Below are 17,008 nucleotides of genomic sequence, written 5' to 3'. Positions count from 1 at the left end.
GCTGTCAGAAAACTGAAACTGAGGTGATTGGCTAGAACGAAAGCCCACAAAACAGCCTCTTATCACTCTGCCTGGGTTTATACTGCTCTTATGTTCTAAGCCTTCAGATTTGATCTGACAGGTCAGTGATTAACAGCTTGTTGTAGCTCCGCCTATTATGGGGTTCGTGAAACCTCCCATCACTTGTTTTAGGACAATCTGGGTTTCATGCAAAGTCTCCCCCTAGTGGTGGTGTTTCATCTTTACAGGTCACAAATGTATGTTCCATTCACAAGAAGTAGGCATTTATTACATCAGGGTTTCAGCTTAATTTATTGGATTAAGAACAAAGTTAGAATTTTTTACTTTTTGACATTCACCATGATCTTAAGGCACACTGCATTTGACACAGCACCACACCTGAGGATGATACGTGCAGAGTCACACACACACACACACTCCCATATCGTTCGTACACACAGGCACATCAGGCCATCTCCTTTTTACTTCATACAACGGAAAAGTGGTGTTTTTCACAGACTCGCCTTCAGGCTGTACGTGGATATAAATGTCGATTCCGTTGCAGAGGGTGCCGAGGTTGGGGTGTACATGTGCGTTTTTTCCATCTTTAATGTTAAAGTGTCACACAACAGGGATGCCTAACTGCACAAACGATTTGCAACACTATGCACTTAATCCTAATGTTCTAGGGCGGAGCCATAAGTGATGATAAGTGCCGTAATTTAACCAATCAGGTCATTCACTGGCTGCCCTGGAAACCAGACCACTCTGCATGCACAGGGGTGTCAGAAGCCAGAATCACGGCAGTATCTGTCCTCAACTCCGACCTGCAAGTAAATGCAAGCGTTGTGCTTTTTCTTCACAAACCCAGTTTGTTTTAGCATTACAAAACTGGACATACTGGCTGTTTCTGCATCCATTTCAGCTAAAATAAGCCCCTGTATTTCACAGTCATAGAAATGTTTTCATTTAAAAATATGGACACATTACAAGAAGCATACATTTTTTTCCAGTTCTGTCTCACAATATTCTGTTTAAAAAAAAAAAAAAAAAAAATGGAATTCTCAGCAAGAGCGAAGAGTGAGTTTGTTTTGTCGTGTACTTGCAGATTAGACAGGTGTGGCTCTGACCAGCTTTAATAGCGGTTGGGTGCAGTGCAGTGACAGTATAGCAGATCTAAAGCAGAGGGGAAGGTGTGCGTTCAGCCAAAACTATACGAATGGTCCCAGTCTGGCAGCTTTCCTTTTAGTGAAATCTGAACCTGCCAAACTGTCTGAGAAGGAAAATACATATTACTTTTCATTATAAAAAAATCACCAGCGTTCCATTAGTGTGAATCTGAACCATGGCTGAAGCATGGCTCGTGTCACATGACGCTGCTCCCTAAATCCCAGCTCACTGGCGCTCACAGGCTGCTACTGGGACATACTGTAATCTACAGAGCAGAGCTTATGACCCAGAGACACGGCCCCAGGACAGGCAGTGAGGAGCAGAGTACAGCAGGCCGGCCGACAGGAGGTCTGCGCGTGAAGGTCGCGCAGGGATGTTAGGCAGGGGAGGTCCCAGGGATAAAAGCAACAGGAGAGCCGCTCATGAGCAGGTCAAACAGGACTGAGATGCTGTCATAGAGCTGCTCATGAGGCTTAGGGTACAGCGGGCAGGCTTAGGGTACAGCGGGCACGCTGAGGGTACAGCGGGCAGGCTTAGGGTACAGCGGGCAGGCTTAGGGTACAACGGGCACGCTGAGGGTACAGCTGGCAGGCTTAGGGTACAGCGGGCACGCTGAGGGTACAGCGGGCAGGCTTAGGGTACAGCGGGCAGGCTTAGGGTACAGCGGGCAGGCTTAGGGTACAGCAGGCAGGCTGAGGGTACAGCGGGCAGGCGGAGGGTACAGCGGGCAGGCTTAGGGTACAGCGGGCAGGCAGAGGAGCCCTGTGTAAGATCCACAGCAACCAGCAAAGACAACATTCTGACGTGGCCTCCGTTTGTCCCTACAAATATCATTTTCATCTTTCAAGATAATAAAAACACACAGAATCCAACCTGAAGGCACTGAAGGCAAAGGCAGTTATTAAAATGAGTAGAGTTACTGCAGAGCACAGAAGCTCGTAGTTAAAACAGATTACTAACACAGACCAGGCCTACTATGAGGTGCATCTTTCACATCTTCACTAAACTGTAGTAAGCATTTGCACTGGTCTGTAGTGTCTAAAACAAATTATTTAATAGCAATAGAATTCATTTCTGTAAATACATTAAACACCATTTTGAAAAGTTGATTAAAATATAAATGTATTATATTAGTCAAAGAAATTTGGCTAAATGGATGATAAACACAACATCAAATGGCTGAACATTACAGCAGTTATAGTACAACTGCACTGACCTGCTCACAATGGAAGAGGGGGAACAAAATAAACTGAGCTGCTTAAATCGGCACGTTGGGGTACATTGTGTTGGGGTATATAATGTGTTAGGCGGTCTGAAGGACATTGTGTTGGGGTATATAATGTGTTAGGCGTTCTGAAGGACATTATGTTGGGGTATTTAATGTGTTAAGGCGTTCTGAAGGGCATTGTGTTTGGTATTTAATGTGTTAAGGCGTTCTGAAGGGCAGTGTGTTGGGGGTATTCAGTGTGTTAAGGCATGTGAAGGGCAGTGTGTTGGGGTGTTTAATATGTTAAGGCGTTCTGAAGGGCAGTGTGTTGGGGGTATTCAGTGTGTTAAGGCATGTGAAGGGCAGTGTGTTAGGGTATTTAATGTGTTAAGGCGTTCTGAAGGGCAGTGTGTTGGGGGTATTCAGTGTGTTAAGGCATGTGAAGGGCAGTGTGTTAGGGTATTTAATGTGTTAAGGCGTTCTGAAGTACTGAGGTAGGAGGGAGCCAAAGAGTGCAAAGTAAAATGTTACTGCAAAAAGTAAATAAATTTGTTTTGGGGGGAAAAAAACTGGAAATGTTTGCATCCACATGGGCAGTCAAAACAGCAGCAGCAACAAAAAAAATTAAGAAAAATAAATTTTCAAAAGATTTTTTTGGCATTTGTGTTCTCGTAGCAAGCAAACAATTGAAGCTTACGAAGAAACTGTTGATAGATGTAGGGCTTTTTGTGCAGTAAGGAAACCTACTTCACGTGACATGGTATTATTGTCAGGTGACAAGTTGCACAAAATATCTGTCTGGACTGTGAAAAGGACGAACAGTCCATTTACAGAACTGAGTTACTTACATCTTATGAGGTCAGCAAAGGGAAAACGGAACGTCCATTTCAGCTGAAATAAGCCCCTATATTTCACATTCATAGAAATGTCATATTTTAAAATAAGGCGTATTAACACATAGAAAAAGCATTAATATCTGTTAATGGATACAAAACCAGTGACTTTGGCAAACATTTTGTCCCCACCCCTTTAATTCCCAGAGTGATGTCACAGGGTCATTTTCTGGCCTTAGCCAATCACGTAGCCATCCTCCTCACTCAGTCTTCCAGACCTTGTTCAGAACTTTCACCACCTCGTCGTAGATTATAAACACTATGGCGACGTCCAAGCACACCCGGCCCAAACGTGGCACTGTGCCCTTGTAGAATCTGCAGAGGAGAAGCAGAGGAGAGGTCAGTCAGTGCATCTGGTAGGATGGCAAATTATGTTGTATTTTCCCAGTGGTGATACAAGAAGCTCCCATCACCAAAAAATGAGAACTGGAGGAAGGGCAAAGCAAGGTTTCAGTAGTCAGGTGTGTGAGTCGTATTTGTGCTTACAGGCCATGTAAGAGAAGCCCTGCACAGATGGTTATGAGTCATTATTATTATGGGAAAGAGGAAAGTGGAGGTGTGGGTTTCCACGGTAACTTACGCAGTTGGTCCCTCGTGCTTCATGATCTTTACCGCGCAGTCGACGGTGCTTTTGTATTTGTGAGCTTCCAGACCCTGCAGGGGGGAACAGGACAGACCCAGGATCAGACACCAGATCTTTAACTAGAGGTGAGAATGTTTATCAGGGAAGAGTGCTCGCCAGCAGATTCTTAAACCTTTAGAAAAAATATAACCGTAATGTAACCTTTGCTCTTACTAAATTAATCGCATCACATTTTAGATGTGTGAGTAATGGAATGATCGAATACTCATTGAATACGTGTCTATCCCATATTTTTTTATTTTCTCATTAAGACTATGCATGTACTACTGTGCTAGAACTTAGCTCCATTTATTAATTTATAATACAGTGTGTAAAAAAGAAAAAACACATTAAAATAGAGCACATTTCTTCATCTAATATGAACAGCATAAGCACATATACATTTGGAAATGCATGCTTTGATTGCCTTATGCTTTTTATTGTTAAGCTGTTGTAAGAGCAGGATAATGTCTTATTGGCTGAGATTACGCAGTTTAAGTGCCCCACACTGAGGGAAATTACCCCGAGGCAAATTTACTACCTTCATCAACTGTAATGAAAACATGCGTTTCAAAATATGTGATTTCACTGCAATGGAATTTGGAATCAAACACATTATCTGATATATCGACCTGTGGAATTTCTGAGTTTAACATGCTGTCCAATTGCACTTCAGGTTTGGCTTTCCGGGGTGTCATACCTGCATCCGGGTCTTAATCACGTCCAGGGGGGTGTTCCCGAACACGCTGGCAGCCCCAGCGATGGCACCGAACAGCCCTGTTATCAGCGGGTTAATGGCCTTGTTCGGGTTATCCCCTGGAGGTGGAGTTTAAAACAACAGCAGCCCTTTTTATTTGTGCTTTTCTTGCATGAAGGACAGAGGTAGTAGCTTTACAAGATAAATGCACAGACCTTTGTACCAGTTCCTGAGTGAGGTCATCACGAAGAAGCGGATGGCCTGGTTGGAGCCCTGCTTCAGCACCGTCGCTGTCAGCCCCTGATACGTCCCCCGCAGGCCTGGGAGAAATCAGCCACCGTTCAACATCCGCACACCCTCCCTCCCGCACACATCCCCCCTCCCTCCCGCACACCTGAGAGGCACATCCTCCCTCCCACACACCCTCAGACACAGGCACACCCTCCCTCCCGCACACCTGAGAGGCACATCCTCCCTCCCACACACCCTCAGACACAGGCACACCCTCCCTCCCGCACACTAGACACAGGCACATCCCCCCTCCCGCACACCTGAGAGGCACATCCTCCCGTGTACATGTACTACTGCCAACGGCCACCAGAGGGCAGAGGGTCTCTCCTCACCTTGGGTTCTGACGATCTCTCTCACTCCGTGGAAGAAGCCCCTGTACTTGGGGTTCCCAGAGGTCTGGTCGTGGATAAACTTCACCTGCAGATGGAGAATGCACACAGTATTACTTATGAATCTTTTCAGATCAGGCAAACCGGCATGCTTTCTCCACATTTAAATAAACAGCAGTTAAAACCCAAACAGAGCATGTGCTGAGCACAGAAGGCTCCACCTCTCTAAACGCAAACCGGTCACTGGACAGTTTCACCGCCTTCTTATGGTCTCGTCCAGAAACTCAGGAACGATTTAGATTTAACACATGGAACACACATCTCCCAAAAAACAGTGGGCAGGGCCTAACCCTTTCATGTGTTTTGCTTTTTTTTCCAAAGCGGTGGAAATAGAAGGGAGGAGGGGTCAGAAGACGCCATGGCGGCTCCATATTTTTAGTATGCGCCCTCGCTGGAGCTCAGTGTGACAGGCTCTAATTAAGCCCTCGCTATGCCCATGTGAGCACACCCATCCAGCGAAGGGTTGGCATTACAGCAGGTTCACTAATTACAGTGTTACAAAATACAGCGATATGTTCACACACACATTTCATATGTACACAGTCAAAATATCTATTAGCATATTATTTGATATGGGTTGTTTACCTTGTTATATTTAGTCTAGTTTTATACATCTGTGGCATCCACAATTTTAACTGCAGGGTACAGATACATTTAGGTGCTATTTAAAGTATAGTAAAAAGACTATTATTATGGTTTTGTTTTGTGCTTTTAGTACCCAACCTTCACAGTCTCCACGGGACAGACCACCACCACCACTGCCTCGGCCAAGCCCGCCCCCAGCCCTGCCCACCTTCACAGTCTCCATGGGACAGACCACCACCACTGCCTCAGCCACGCCCGCCCCCAGCCCCGCCCACCTTCACGGTCTCCACGGGACAGACCACTGCCTCGGCCACGCCCGCCCCCAGCCCCGCCCACCTTCACGGTCTCCACGGGACAGACCACCACCACTGCCTCAGCCACGCCCGCCCCCAGCCCCGCCCACCTTCACGGTCTCCACGGGACAGACCACTGCCTCGGCCACGCCCGCCCCAGCCCCGCCCACCTTCACGGTCTCCACGGGACAGACCACCACCACTGCCTCGGCCACGCCCGCCCCCAGCCCCGCCCACCTTCACGGTCTCCATGGGCAGACCACCAGGACAGCCTCAGCCACGCCCGCCCCAGCCCCGCCCACCTTCACGGTCTCCACGGGACAGACCACTGCCTCGGCCACGCCCGCCCCCAGCCCCGCCCACCTTCACGGTCTCCATGGGGCAGACCACCAGGACAGCCTCGGCCACGCCCGCCCCCAGCCCCCCCCACTTCACGGTCTCCACGGACAGACCACTGCCTCGGCCACGCCCGCCCCACCCCGCCCACCTTCACGGTCTCCATGGGCAGACACCAGGACAGCCTCGGCCACGCCCGCCCCAGCCCCGCCCACCTTCACGGTCTCCATGGGGCAGACCACCAGGACAGCCTCGGCCACGCCCGCCCCCAGCCCGCAGATCAGCCCCTGCGTGCTGTCCAGCTTCCCCGACTCGTCCCGCATCTTGTTGCTAAGGAACTCAAACATGCCAAACCTGCAGGAGAACGGGCAAAGGTTAGTACAGACCCCTCAACAGACCTGCTGCATACAGTATGGAACTGGCAACAGCTCCCATAATGCACTGCACAGGCTGGCATACTGCACCCAAGGTCCAGTCAGGAACTACAGATTATATGGTATTTTGTATTTTTTATTTTTAACAGAGCAAGGGTGCGATTAAGTATATTTATAGGTCACTCGTGAAAAGGTACTTTGCTCCTCTTTCAAATTGCTATAAAGTTGTAAAGGCAAAATAAAGACACTTTTCATACAGGCACTTTATAAATATTTGCATCCACCTTCCACCAAATTATACCTGACCATTACTATTTTTAAAAATCAGGTTCACAGGGGTGTCTGGCACGTAAATGTCTGTATCAACCAAGTTCAGCATTATGAGATGAGTCTACGAGTTTTCAATGTGTTGTTTTTATTTTATTTTTTGGCTGGACCGCAACAGCAGGGCCAGCCCTACAAACGCGAATGTCTGAGACCGAGTGAGTTAAGAAGTTACACCATTGGTCGGCCAGATCATGTGTGTCAGGTCCAGCCATATACTAGGTTTTGACCTGGTCTGGTTAAACTGGACGGGCTCTTTAAACTCAGACTGTGCAGACAGACACAGAGCCACACAGACACTGGCACCGCTGAGGTGCGCTGCAGCAGATATCCATAAAACACGAAACTCAGCAAAACTATCTGGATGGATAGTTAGCACAGTGGGTAAGCGGAGATGTAGCTTTATTTTATTTTTGGGGGAACTGTCCCTTTAAGGGGCGTGGCTGAGCCTTTAAGGGGCGTGGCTGAGTGCAGGATGGATGTTCTGTGTTCCGTTTGCCTCAGAGCCAAAAGGCAGGACTGGCAGAGCAGGTGAGCTGGGATCAGGTGAGCCGGGAGCAGGTGTGCTCAGCCCAGACTTCACACATTGGGTCCTGCAGGAATTTACTCACGCAACCAACAGGAAGTGTGTGAAGTAAACAGGAAGTGTCTGGAGTCATAGCAGCCTCTCTGCCTGTGACTCCTGACACGCTGTGACAGGCCGTGTGTCTCCAGGCACAGGCTGAAATGACAGGGTTTCCCTGAGAAGCCTGGTGATTAACGCGTGAGGAGAACACCGGCCGTTTATAAGTGCTTTTAACTGCTGCTCTGAGAAGGGAGAGTATGATCCTCCAGCCCTCGTCCCAGAGCGCTCCAGCAGCATAGCTAACATTTGCTCCTGGTGTATGACACGTAGGACGTGAACGCGGTCCGTGCGTCGCACACGGATACCCCACCCTGAGGCTGCAGAGCAGAGCAGAGCAGGGCAGCGTGGGAAGGTTATCACTCCCTCTGGACTCTGAGCTGACAGGACTGGGGAAAGGCACAAAGCGTGCGCACATCCACAGCTTTCAATAATAATAAACCCGCACAGGACATTAAGTCATTTCACAATGTGCACCCAAAATCACTCGCCTCAGCCACCATGACGAACGGTGCAGGACAGGGTGACATTAGCGCCACGGACAGGGTCACAGGGGACGGGACGGGACAGGACGGGGGGGGTGGGGGTACTCACCGAACAGCGGCTTTGGGAATGGAGCCATAGAGCAGTGAGCTGAGGCCTCTGTACAGCCCACCCACACCATGACCCTGCACAGTCTGCTTCACACAGTCCCCTGCAGGGAGAAGAGCGTTATTACAGCACAGTTATAGCACAGTGTTATTACAGCACAGTTATTACAGCACAGTGTTACTACAGCACAGCGTTACTACAGCACAGTGTTACTACAGCACAGTGTTATTACAGCACAGTGTTTCTACAGCACAGCGTTACTACAGCACAGTGTTACTACAGCACAGTGTTACTACAGCACAGTGTTACTACAGCACAGTTACTACAGCACAGCGTTATTAGCACAGTATTATTACAGCACAGCGTTATTAGCACAGTATTATTACAGCACAGCGTTATTACAGCACAGTTATTATAGCACAGTGTTATTACAGCACAGCGTTACTACAGCACAGCGTTATTAGCACAGTATTATTACAGCACAGCGTTATCCTAATTATTACAGCACAGTGTTATTCGAGCACAGTGCACGTTATTACAGAACATACAGTCCATGTTAAAGCACACTAATATATGGCCTCTTGACTGTTTTGCATTATGACCCTTCTTTCTATCAAACACCATGACGTTCTTTAGCGTTAGCCCCGAGACGTGCCCCTTTGTGCCTGTTCAGTGCTCACTTTCTGCTCCGTAACTCGTAATTAGCCAATCAGGGCCTGTGGGGGTTCTGCTGTAATTATCCAATCGGGGCCACTGTAATTAGCCAATCATACTCCTCCTGTAATTAGCCAGTAATAGTGCTGCTGTAATTAGCCAATCATAGTCCTGCTGTAATTAGCCAATCAAGGCCCTGCAAGCCTTGTGAGTGTGCGTGGGAGGGGCCACGCGGGTCGCAAGAACGAGCAGATACCGCTCCCCTGGCAACGGCGGTGGATTTCACCATTAGAACTGAGAACGCTCCGTCCCTGAGCGCGAGCGAGGAGTGCACATTACCCAGCGTCCGGAGTCCAGGGCCTGGCCGGGACTGACGGTGCCGACTCTTACGCAAACAAACATGTTTACTGGCAGACGGCCAGGTTTCAAAGTGCATGTGCAAGGCTTCGTTTCCCCGGACACGGTTTCCCCGGACACGTGCGTGCGTGCTGTGTGTGCGTGCGTGCGTGCGTGTATTTGTGCTGTGGAGGGCTGAACGCGCCGTGGCGGACACACACACACCGATGCCTCTGTAGCGTGGCGGGTTGGCCCTCTCGTCCAGCTGCAGCTGGGTCTTCACGTACTCCGTGGGGAAGGTGATGCAGATCTCGATGCCTCCCGCGATCCCACCTGCAGAACAGAGGGGGAGGGGCTCTTTAATCTGAGCACTCACAGACACTGAGTGTGGTCTGAACTGAAGAGGGCAGCCCCATTTTTGAGCCTACACCATGCCTCATTACCTGTGTAATTTTATACAGCCTCATGTTTATCGAGGGTGACAATAACGTTTGGGCTCACTGTACAACAGTACACTATGTACACACTTGTATGAACCCTACACTTGCAATGCTGGTCTCTGTTGGCAGTTCTGAAAGCTTTAACCCTTTAAGGTCTTAGACCATAAGTATATGAATAGAATGTTATTAACTGAACATTCTAATGCTGATGTAACAATCACTTCTGGTGACTGAAAGCAGTGGAGTTCTAGAACACCAAGTCAAAATTCCAAAAAATATATATAAAGCTGTAGTGACTGTGGGGAAAAGTTTCTCAATTAGACCATTGCACAGACAGACTACACTCCAGCAAGAATGAGCAGTTTCCTCCTTTAGACACATCTGCCGATGGCCTCCGGCAGAGAGGAGGGTTGTGATTGGCTGCTGGTGGTTGTGCGTGACACCACCTCCTGGAGACACGCCCCTTACAGCTGGGGGACTGTTGTGTTCAGAGAGCAGCGGGCTGCTCACACAAGCTGCTCTCAGCTCTTTGAAGTGGCGCGAGAGTAATGGGTCAGCATTTAAACACCGCTCCTTTTTATTCATACAAAGAAAACGTGCTGGAAATCATGCAGGCACTTCACCCCACACAGACATGCTAAACCTTTTGGGCAAGCACATCAAACCTCAGGCACATTCAAACATGCAAAAAAACCAGGACATTGACATTGCAGTCACATACCACCCACCCACCAAAATATTTCTGAGCTGACGGAACTTGCTGAATTGTCAAATGAAGCGGGGTCATGGCAGTGTCAGGAGGTCAAAGGTCATGGCTCAGCAGAGCCACTGTGGTGGGCGGGTGCACACAGCTTTGACATGTTTTACAGACAAAATGGACGCCTAACAAAACCACACCATCCGCCCTGGGGCTGCTAGCACTGTGAGAACACCACGCTGCACTAAAATCAGCCAGCCTTCACACAGCCCTGCAGGTACAGAGCGCTACAAGGGTTTCCTTCATCCTTCAAACGTGAGAATCACATTTTAAAAGTCACAAGAGTTTAAAACACAGAAATACAGAAACCGTTTTTCAAAAAAAAAGCTTGTATTAGTTTCTCGAATGCGAGCAGAGCAGTGTCATACAGTGTAGACCTTTTTCTTGTGCAGTTCCTTCACTTTAACTGCAGTGCCCATAGTATTTTCAGTAATACATCCAAGGGCGCCATTTCGATGCATTTCCTCAAATCTAAATCAGATGCTTTCTGCAGGACGTAGTTCAAGGCCCCAGTAGAAACGCTCATCATTCTGTTAAATGCGCACACATCCAGCCAGTCAGTTCTGAGATGAGATGTGGTCAGACTCTGCTTTAAGCCGTTTATAACTGGACCGGGCGGAGTCACTGCAGCGCTCAGACAGTCATGTGACCCATCGCCGTGACGCTGCGGAGCGCTGGTCTGCAGTGTGTCGGAGATCGCTAGGCCTCTCTCCCCCGGGGTTTCAGTTTAAATCCCGTCTGTGTAAGCACCAACTGTATCCCCCCATCCCTGCCCCACCCCCCCCGCCCAGTCTAGTCAGTGTGACCGTCGTCATCACAGCAGGAATCCCCATGGAAATCTGCGCCTGTTTCCCTGGCAGCCAATCAGAGACCACGCGTGCTGCTCGGATAAAGAACGGAGGCGTGCTCCTTCCCCCCGCACACGCCGCACACGCTACATGCTTCACACGCCTCACACCTCACACGCCAGACACTGCACACGCCTCACACCTCACACCTCACACGCCAGACACTGCACACGCCTCACACCTCACACGCCAGACACTGCACACGCCTCACACCTCACACCTCACACGCCAGACACGCCACACGCCTCCGTTCTTCACCCGAGCAGCGGGACGGGATCCTCTGGAACCTCCCAGCAGCCTCTGGACTTACGGGCTCAAATTACACTTCAGCCGGATAATAATGTGAAACACTCAACCAGCAGCAAACTTCAGCAGAGGACAGCACTTTTAAAAAAGCAGCCTCTATTCATCAGAACAAAATTCTTTCATTGTAAAAACATGATTTTTTCATTGTAGCACATTGTTTGGTAGTGGTGTAGAGTATTGTAGTGTGTTACATTAGACTGTAGAGCAGTGTACTGTGTTCAGCTGTACTGTAGTACACTTTGCATTTCATTACAGAGGCTAGTCCAGGGGTGTCCAGTCTTATCCAGAAAGGGCCGGTGTGGGTGCAGGTTTGGAGACTGATCAGTGATTTAGTTGAACCAGGTGTCTTAGTGCTGGGCTAGAAGTAAAACCTGCACCCACGCCAGCCCTGGATAAGATTGGACACGCCTGGGCTAGACCAATCCGCTGCAAGTACAGCTTTTATGAGATCCGGTGACGGGAATAGTGCCAAATCTTGCCAAACCTCGGCACGGATCTCAACACCGCGGAGCCAAGCAAAGAACAAATCAATTACTACTTACATCAATGTGCATGTTTCTCAGCACACAGTGACAGACTGCACAGAAACACAGAGTGACAGACTGCACAGAAACACAGAGTGACAGACTGCACAGAAACACAGAGTGACAGACTGCACAGAAACACAGAGTGACAGACTGCACAGAAACACAGAGTGACAGACTGCACAGAAACACAGAGTGACAGACTGCACAGAAACACAGAGTGACAGACTGCACAGAAACACAGAGTGACAGACTGCACAGAAACACAGAGTGACAGACTGCTCAAACTGCACAGAAAGTGCGTCACAGCAGAGACGCGTTTGCCACAGAACAGAAGGCCAAGCCTGACGGCAGCAAGGTGCCCAGCACAGGGCATGACTGGCACTGCTTCCAGCACAGGGCATGACTGGCACTGCTTCCAGCACAGGGCATGACTGGCACTGCTTCCAGCACAGGGCATGACTGGCACTGCTTCCAGCACAGGGCATGACTGGCACTGCTTCCAGGGACAGGCCCATAAACACATCTGCCACAAGCTTAGACACCACTTAGAGGTGCTTGTGTACTAACAATGTTTTTTGTTTTTTTGAGAGAGAGAGAGAGCTGGGGTAGCATTCAGACTCAAACATTATGATTTATATTTACAAAAATAAAATTCAGATGAATGTTCTTTTTTTGTACAAAGAAAGCCTTCACTAATGTTTTAAAATAAGTAAATAATTTTATCCTCTGGCGTCAAAGGCTCTGCCTGCTGACGTACTGATTTCCCACAGCAGTTCTCATGTGATTTAAAAATATGTTTAAAAGTAGCCTTCACCAACGTTACACACGCAAGATGACCCTATTGCTTTGATTGGCTCTCAGGCACTCTGTGCGTTTATTTGACTGGCTGTCCGCTGCTCTTTGTGCTGTCATTTCATTGGCTCTCTGGTGCTCTTTCTGCTCTCATTTGAATGGCTCTGTGGTGTTCTCTGGGTCATGGACAGCTTGCAACACGAAAGACAAACTGAAAGACAAACGCTTAGGAGGAAATCTGCTCTGCAACCATTTCCTTACGTACACAAGCTTCCACAATCTCGTCCACTTTAACTACCAAGAAAACAGCCTCTGCAACAAAATGGCTGTATGACAGCTCACTGCCCCAGACAGATCACACAAAGAGGAGAAGTCGGCTTTGTCTTGCCCGGTACATTCCTCAGACGCCACCTCCACTGAGAGTAACGGGTGGTGTGATGTAGCAGCGTGCGCCAAATGTTGCCAATCGCTGGAGTCTGGGGTGAGGCTACGTAAAAACTGGCCACTCCTGGAAAAGAGGGCCTTGGGAAGGCCTTGGGGGGAGGGGAGGGGGTGCACAGGGAGAGCCGATTTAAATGGACAGTTTTATGTGCCATTGAATGAATGGCTCCAGCCCCCCCAACCCCTCAGACTGCACACATCCAGACTGCTGATGTTCCTCAGTCCACTCCCCCCCCCCCGCACTCTCAGGGACGGCATAACTGCATGTATTCAGACCCGTTCGCTGCTCCTGCATCATTTACATGAGCTCACAGTGGGCAGTTAGCAGGCCAGCAGAAGTACAGTCCCTGGCCTACCTGTTTCTGCTCTGTTTGCATTATTTTAACTATGAAAATGACACCTGTTTCGGTCGAGACAAGATTAGGCAGGGTAGCCAGGTTTGGACAGAACAAGGTTAGGGAGGCTAGGATGGGATGAGGTCAGCCAGGTACTGAGATGGTGTGTGTGTGTGTGTGTGTGTGTGTGGTGTGTGTTAAAAAATGGAGAGCCAGAACAAACACTAATTTGGGAGAAAACGGCAGTGCCATTGTGTTAAAAAAAAATCATGCACACATTTAACAACAGAAAAACAGAACATGAGCCAGAACACGTTTGGCTGAAATAGGCAACGTACGCACACACTGTCCCCGTCCACCCCCCACCCCCCAGGGGCACTCTGTGTCTCCTGGTTCACCGCTGTCGTTCATCAGCACGTAAGAACGGTCCCAGCACAGTGTGCCATGAGGGTGTCGCAATCGGCAGGCCATGACAGCGCCTCTCCCACAATCCCCTGCAGGGGGGTCATCACGCAGCGCCCTGTCATTATCAGCCCCCCCCCCCCCCCAAATTATCCCAGATCACCCACTCAAAGGGCACACAAACCGCCAGTCCTACTTACACAAGGAATCCATTTAACGCTCAGACAGGACTGCTCTTTCTGATTCACATCGGTCTTTAAATTGATTAGTTAATTTAGTCACCGTATTGTTGGCAATGTAGCACAATAAGTAGCACGTGAACGTGGGACTTTTATTCTTCATGGCATGCTTACTTATTTCTGATATTATGTGGTTTAAGAGGGTAAATAATCCCACTAGACACGAGAAGCACCTAATTAAGAAGAATTAACAACTTAATAAAAAAAGTTCTGGGACTGCAACACTAGCCTGCACAGCCCCCACCAGGACCAAGGTGGGGAGCCACTGGTCTAGTTCATCCAGAAGCTCAAAAAAATCTTCAGATGATTGCCAGTTAATGCAGTTACACGTCTTCAGATGCAATACATGTATGCATTCATACATGCAAACAACCAACAACGCGAATATGACATCAATGTGGACTATGATTCCCACCCTGACAACTTTCATTCATAAGTAGAGTAGACAGACTCATCAGATTAGTAAGAACTATGGGAAACCGAGAGAAGTAGCAGGCCTGCCACAGAGGCCCAGCCTGATGACCCCGTTCCCCTGGCTGCATGTGACCCGGGGCAACTTGCCCTTCCCCCAGTCACATGACATTGATGACATCACTCCAAAGGACCCAATCAGTGAAGCAGCCCATGTACGTACGAGTTGCAAGCTTCATGTACCTCACAGGGGACCCATTTTCAACACACTTTTTCTAGAGCAGAGGAAGGAGCCCGCGATCAATTACAAAACAAGCACTGATTAAAAGTCACAAAGTTCAAAGTGCCACATCACACTGACCTTGAGGTTAAAACACACACACACAGGCATATACACACGCGTACACAACCCAAGGCCCTACCTCCAACTCTGACCCAAGGCTTACTAAAGGCCTACCTTCATTGTAGTGCAGGAACATAGTTATGACTAGTCTGGCCCAAAGTAACAGACCAAGGTCATGACCATTTCAAAAAGTGGCAGCTCCACAAATATGTTAAAGATTTTTTTTTTTGTAATTTTATGTGCATATTACTGACCATTATCAATTTTATTTATGAATGAATGTGAGAAACATGAAATGCCATGGTGTAATTGCATGCTGATGCAAGCATAAAAATGGCACCTTTTCAAGTTTAAATATTCAGTATAATGGCCCAGCAATATAGCTTGACACTATACTGAATTAGCCAAATACTTTTTTACCTGCATGTGAGGTAATGACTGAAACTCCACAAACAAAACTGCACACTTAATTTGCAACAACAGAACAGGCACAGCAACGTCTGCGAACTGTTGGAAAATAGTTTTCAGGACCTAGAAGTGCATGCAGCGTTTGAATTTTAAAACTGTTGAAACCCGTTCTTATCGCACGTTAAAACCAACATGCTGCGGTCTGCATTCTCCACTCGAACTTAGGCTAAAGGGAAAAAACCTGCTGTAGGCAACTCATTCAATGCGCCATATCTTTAGCTTTCCACACGCACTGGAATGCAGTTAAGACCGACTAAGGCGCAGTGTTGCGGTAACACAGGTCATATGAAAAGAAAGAAGCACATATACTGTATGCTTTAAGGAAATACGGTGTTAGATAAAGAAGGCACCCAGTAACACCACATGCCAACACACACAATACTTGCCTGTACCCGGTAGTAGGTTTTGAGATGGCGCCTAGAATATTTACGGCAGATGTGTAATTTATTCAAATGACATTCAGAATATTCTGACCATCGGAAAACAATTTGCAAGTTATGAATGAACTTATAGTCTGTACGGTAGACACATTTAAACCCTTTAAAGGTTGCAAACTTGACGTTGGAACGCGCGATTATACAATAGCCTACTAAACTGCAATGAAAACTGTTTGTTCTTTTAGTACATTCCAGTCTTAGAATCTAGGTATGTACACATTATATATTGTGTACTGCGATTTATACGTTTGTAGTTATCTAGTGTGTTTGACACACCCGTGGTTGAAACAATACGGTTTAGCGATGTGTGCAATTTACAAGTTAAGAAGTTGCTGAAGTCAACAAATTCATTCGTCGCTGTAGTCTGTAGGATGGCCAGCTGACAGAACAGTAGGTTCCATCAACAAATAGTGTGCTTGGCTCACCCAATTCAACGAATGATTACAACCTACAATAACAGGCACATTAGCGAGCAAATGAAATGGTCTGACATAATTGAGGCGGATGTGGCTTGTGTAAATGTGACACGGGTATCTATGTGTGCAGTCGCAAAACTAGAAGGGAAAAACATACCTGCTAAAATCGCTTTGCCAGGATGAGTCAGCTTTGCTTTGCCTGCCGGTGCAGCGGCTGCTATACAGTAGGGTCTGTGAAAGGGACTTACAAATTTTGGACTTCCAGACATATTTGCAAAATTGAATATCTAGCGAACTGGTTTCTATACTAAACTATACTTGTCTCTGTTTTCTATTCCAAATGGCTTTCCGGTTAGCTAGCTAGCTAATTCTGTGCAATAAGTTATAAGGCGCATAACCACTAACGCTGCAGCGGTAGCTCTGGAACAAACTTGGCTAACTGGCCAGCTAATGTTGTGAAAT

At 47.9% G+C, this 17,008-nt stretch overlaps 1 protein-coding gene across 1 annotated transcript; it reads right to left on the bottom strand.

The window, feature by feature from the left end:
• Positions 1-284: 284 nt before the first annotated feature.
• LOC135239779 (tricarboxylate transport protein B, mitochondrial) lies at positions 285-17,008 on the bottom strand. Its single transcript, XM_064308731.1, has 9 exons — positions 16,704-17,008; positions 9,610-9,717; positions 8,398-8,497; positions 6,699-6,837; positions 5,213-5,297; positions 4,805-4,909; positions 4,593-4,708; positions 3,851-3,924; positions 285-3,585 (listed from the first exon to the last, which is right to left on the bottom strand). Exons 1-9 carry the CDS (start codon positions 16,813-16,815, stop codon positions 3,471-3,473), a joined length of 954 nt encoding a protein of 317 aa, XP_064164801.1. The 5' UTR covers positions 16,816-17,008; the 3' UTR covers positions 285-3,470.

The sequence above is a fragment of the Anguilla rostrata genome, chromosome 14 (genome assembly GCF_018555375.3).
Source record: "Anguilla rostrata isolate EN2019 chromosome 14, ASM1855537v3, whole genome shotgun sequence".
Classification (NCBI taxonomy): Eukaryota; Metazoa; Chordata; class Actinopteri; order Anguilliformes; family Anguillidae; genus Anguilla; species Anguilla rostrata.
Note: the sequence above shows the minus strand (reverse complement) of the source record. Positions and strands in the feature narration are given on the sequence as shown.

What these genes read in the sequence shown, in the direction of transcription:
- LOC135239779 (XM_064308731.1), bottom strand. Translation starts at nt 16,815, where the DNA reads ATGTCTGGAAGTCCAAAATTTGTAAGTCCCTTTCACAGACCCTACTGT. An exon ending in GCCACGCTACAGAGGCATCG is followed by an intron (nt 8,498 to 9,609) that starts GTGTGTGTGTGT and finishes TTCTCCCTGCAG; the next exon opens with GGGACTGTGTGAAGCAGACT. An exon ending in AGAGATCGTCAGAACCCAAG is followed by an intron (nt 4,910 to 5,212) that starts GTGAGGAGAGAC and finishes GATTTCTCCCAG; the next exon opens with GCCTGCGGGGGACGTATCAG.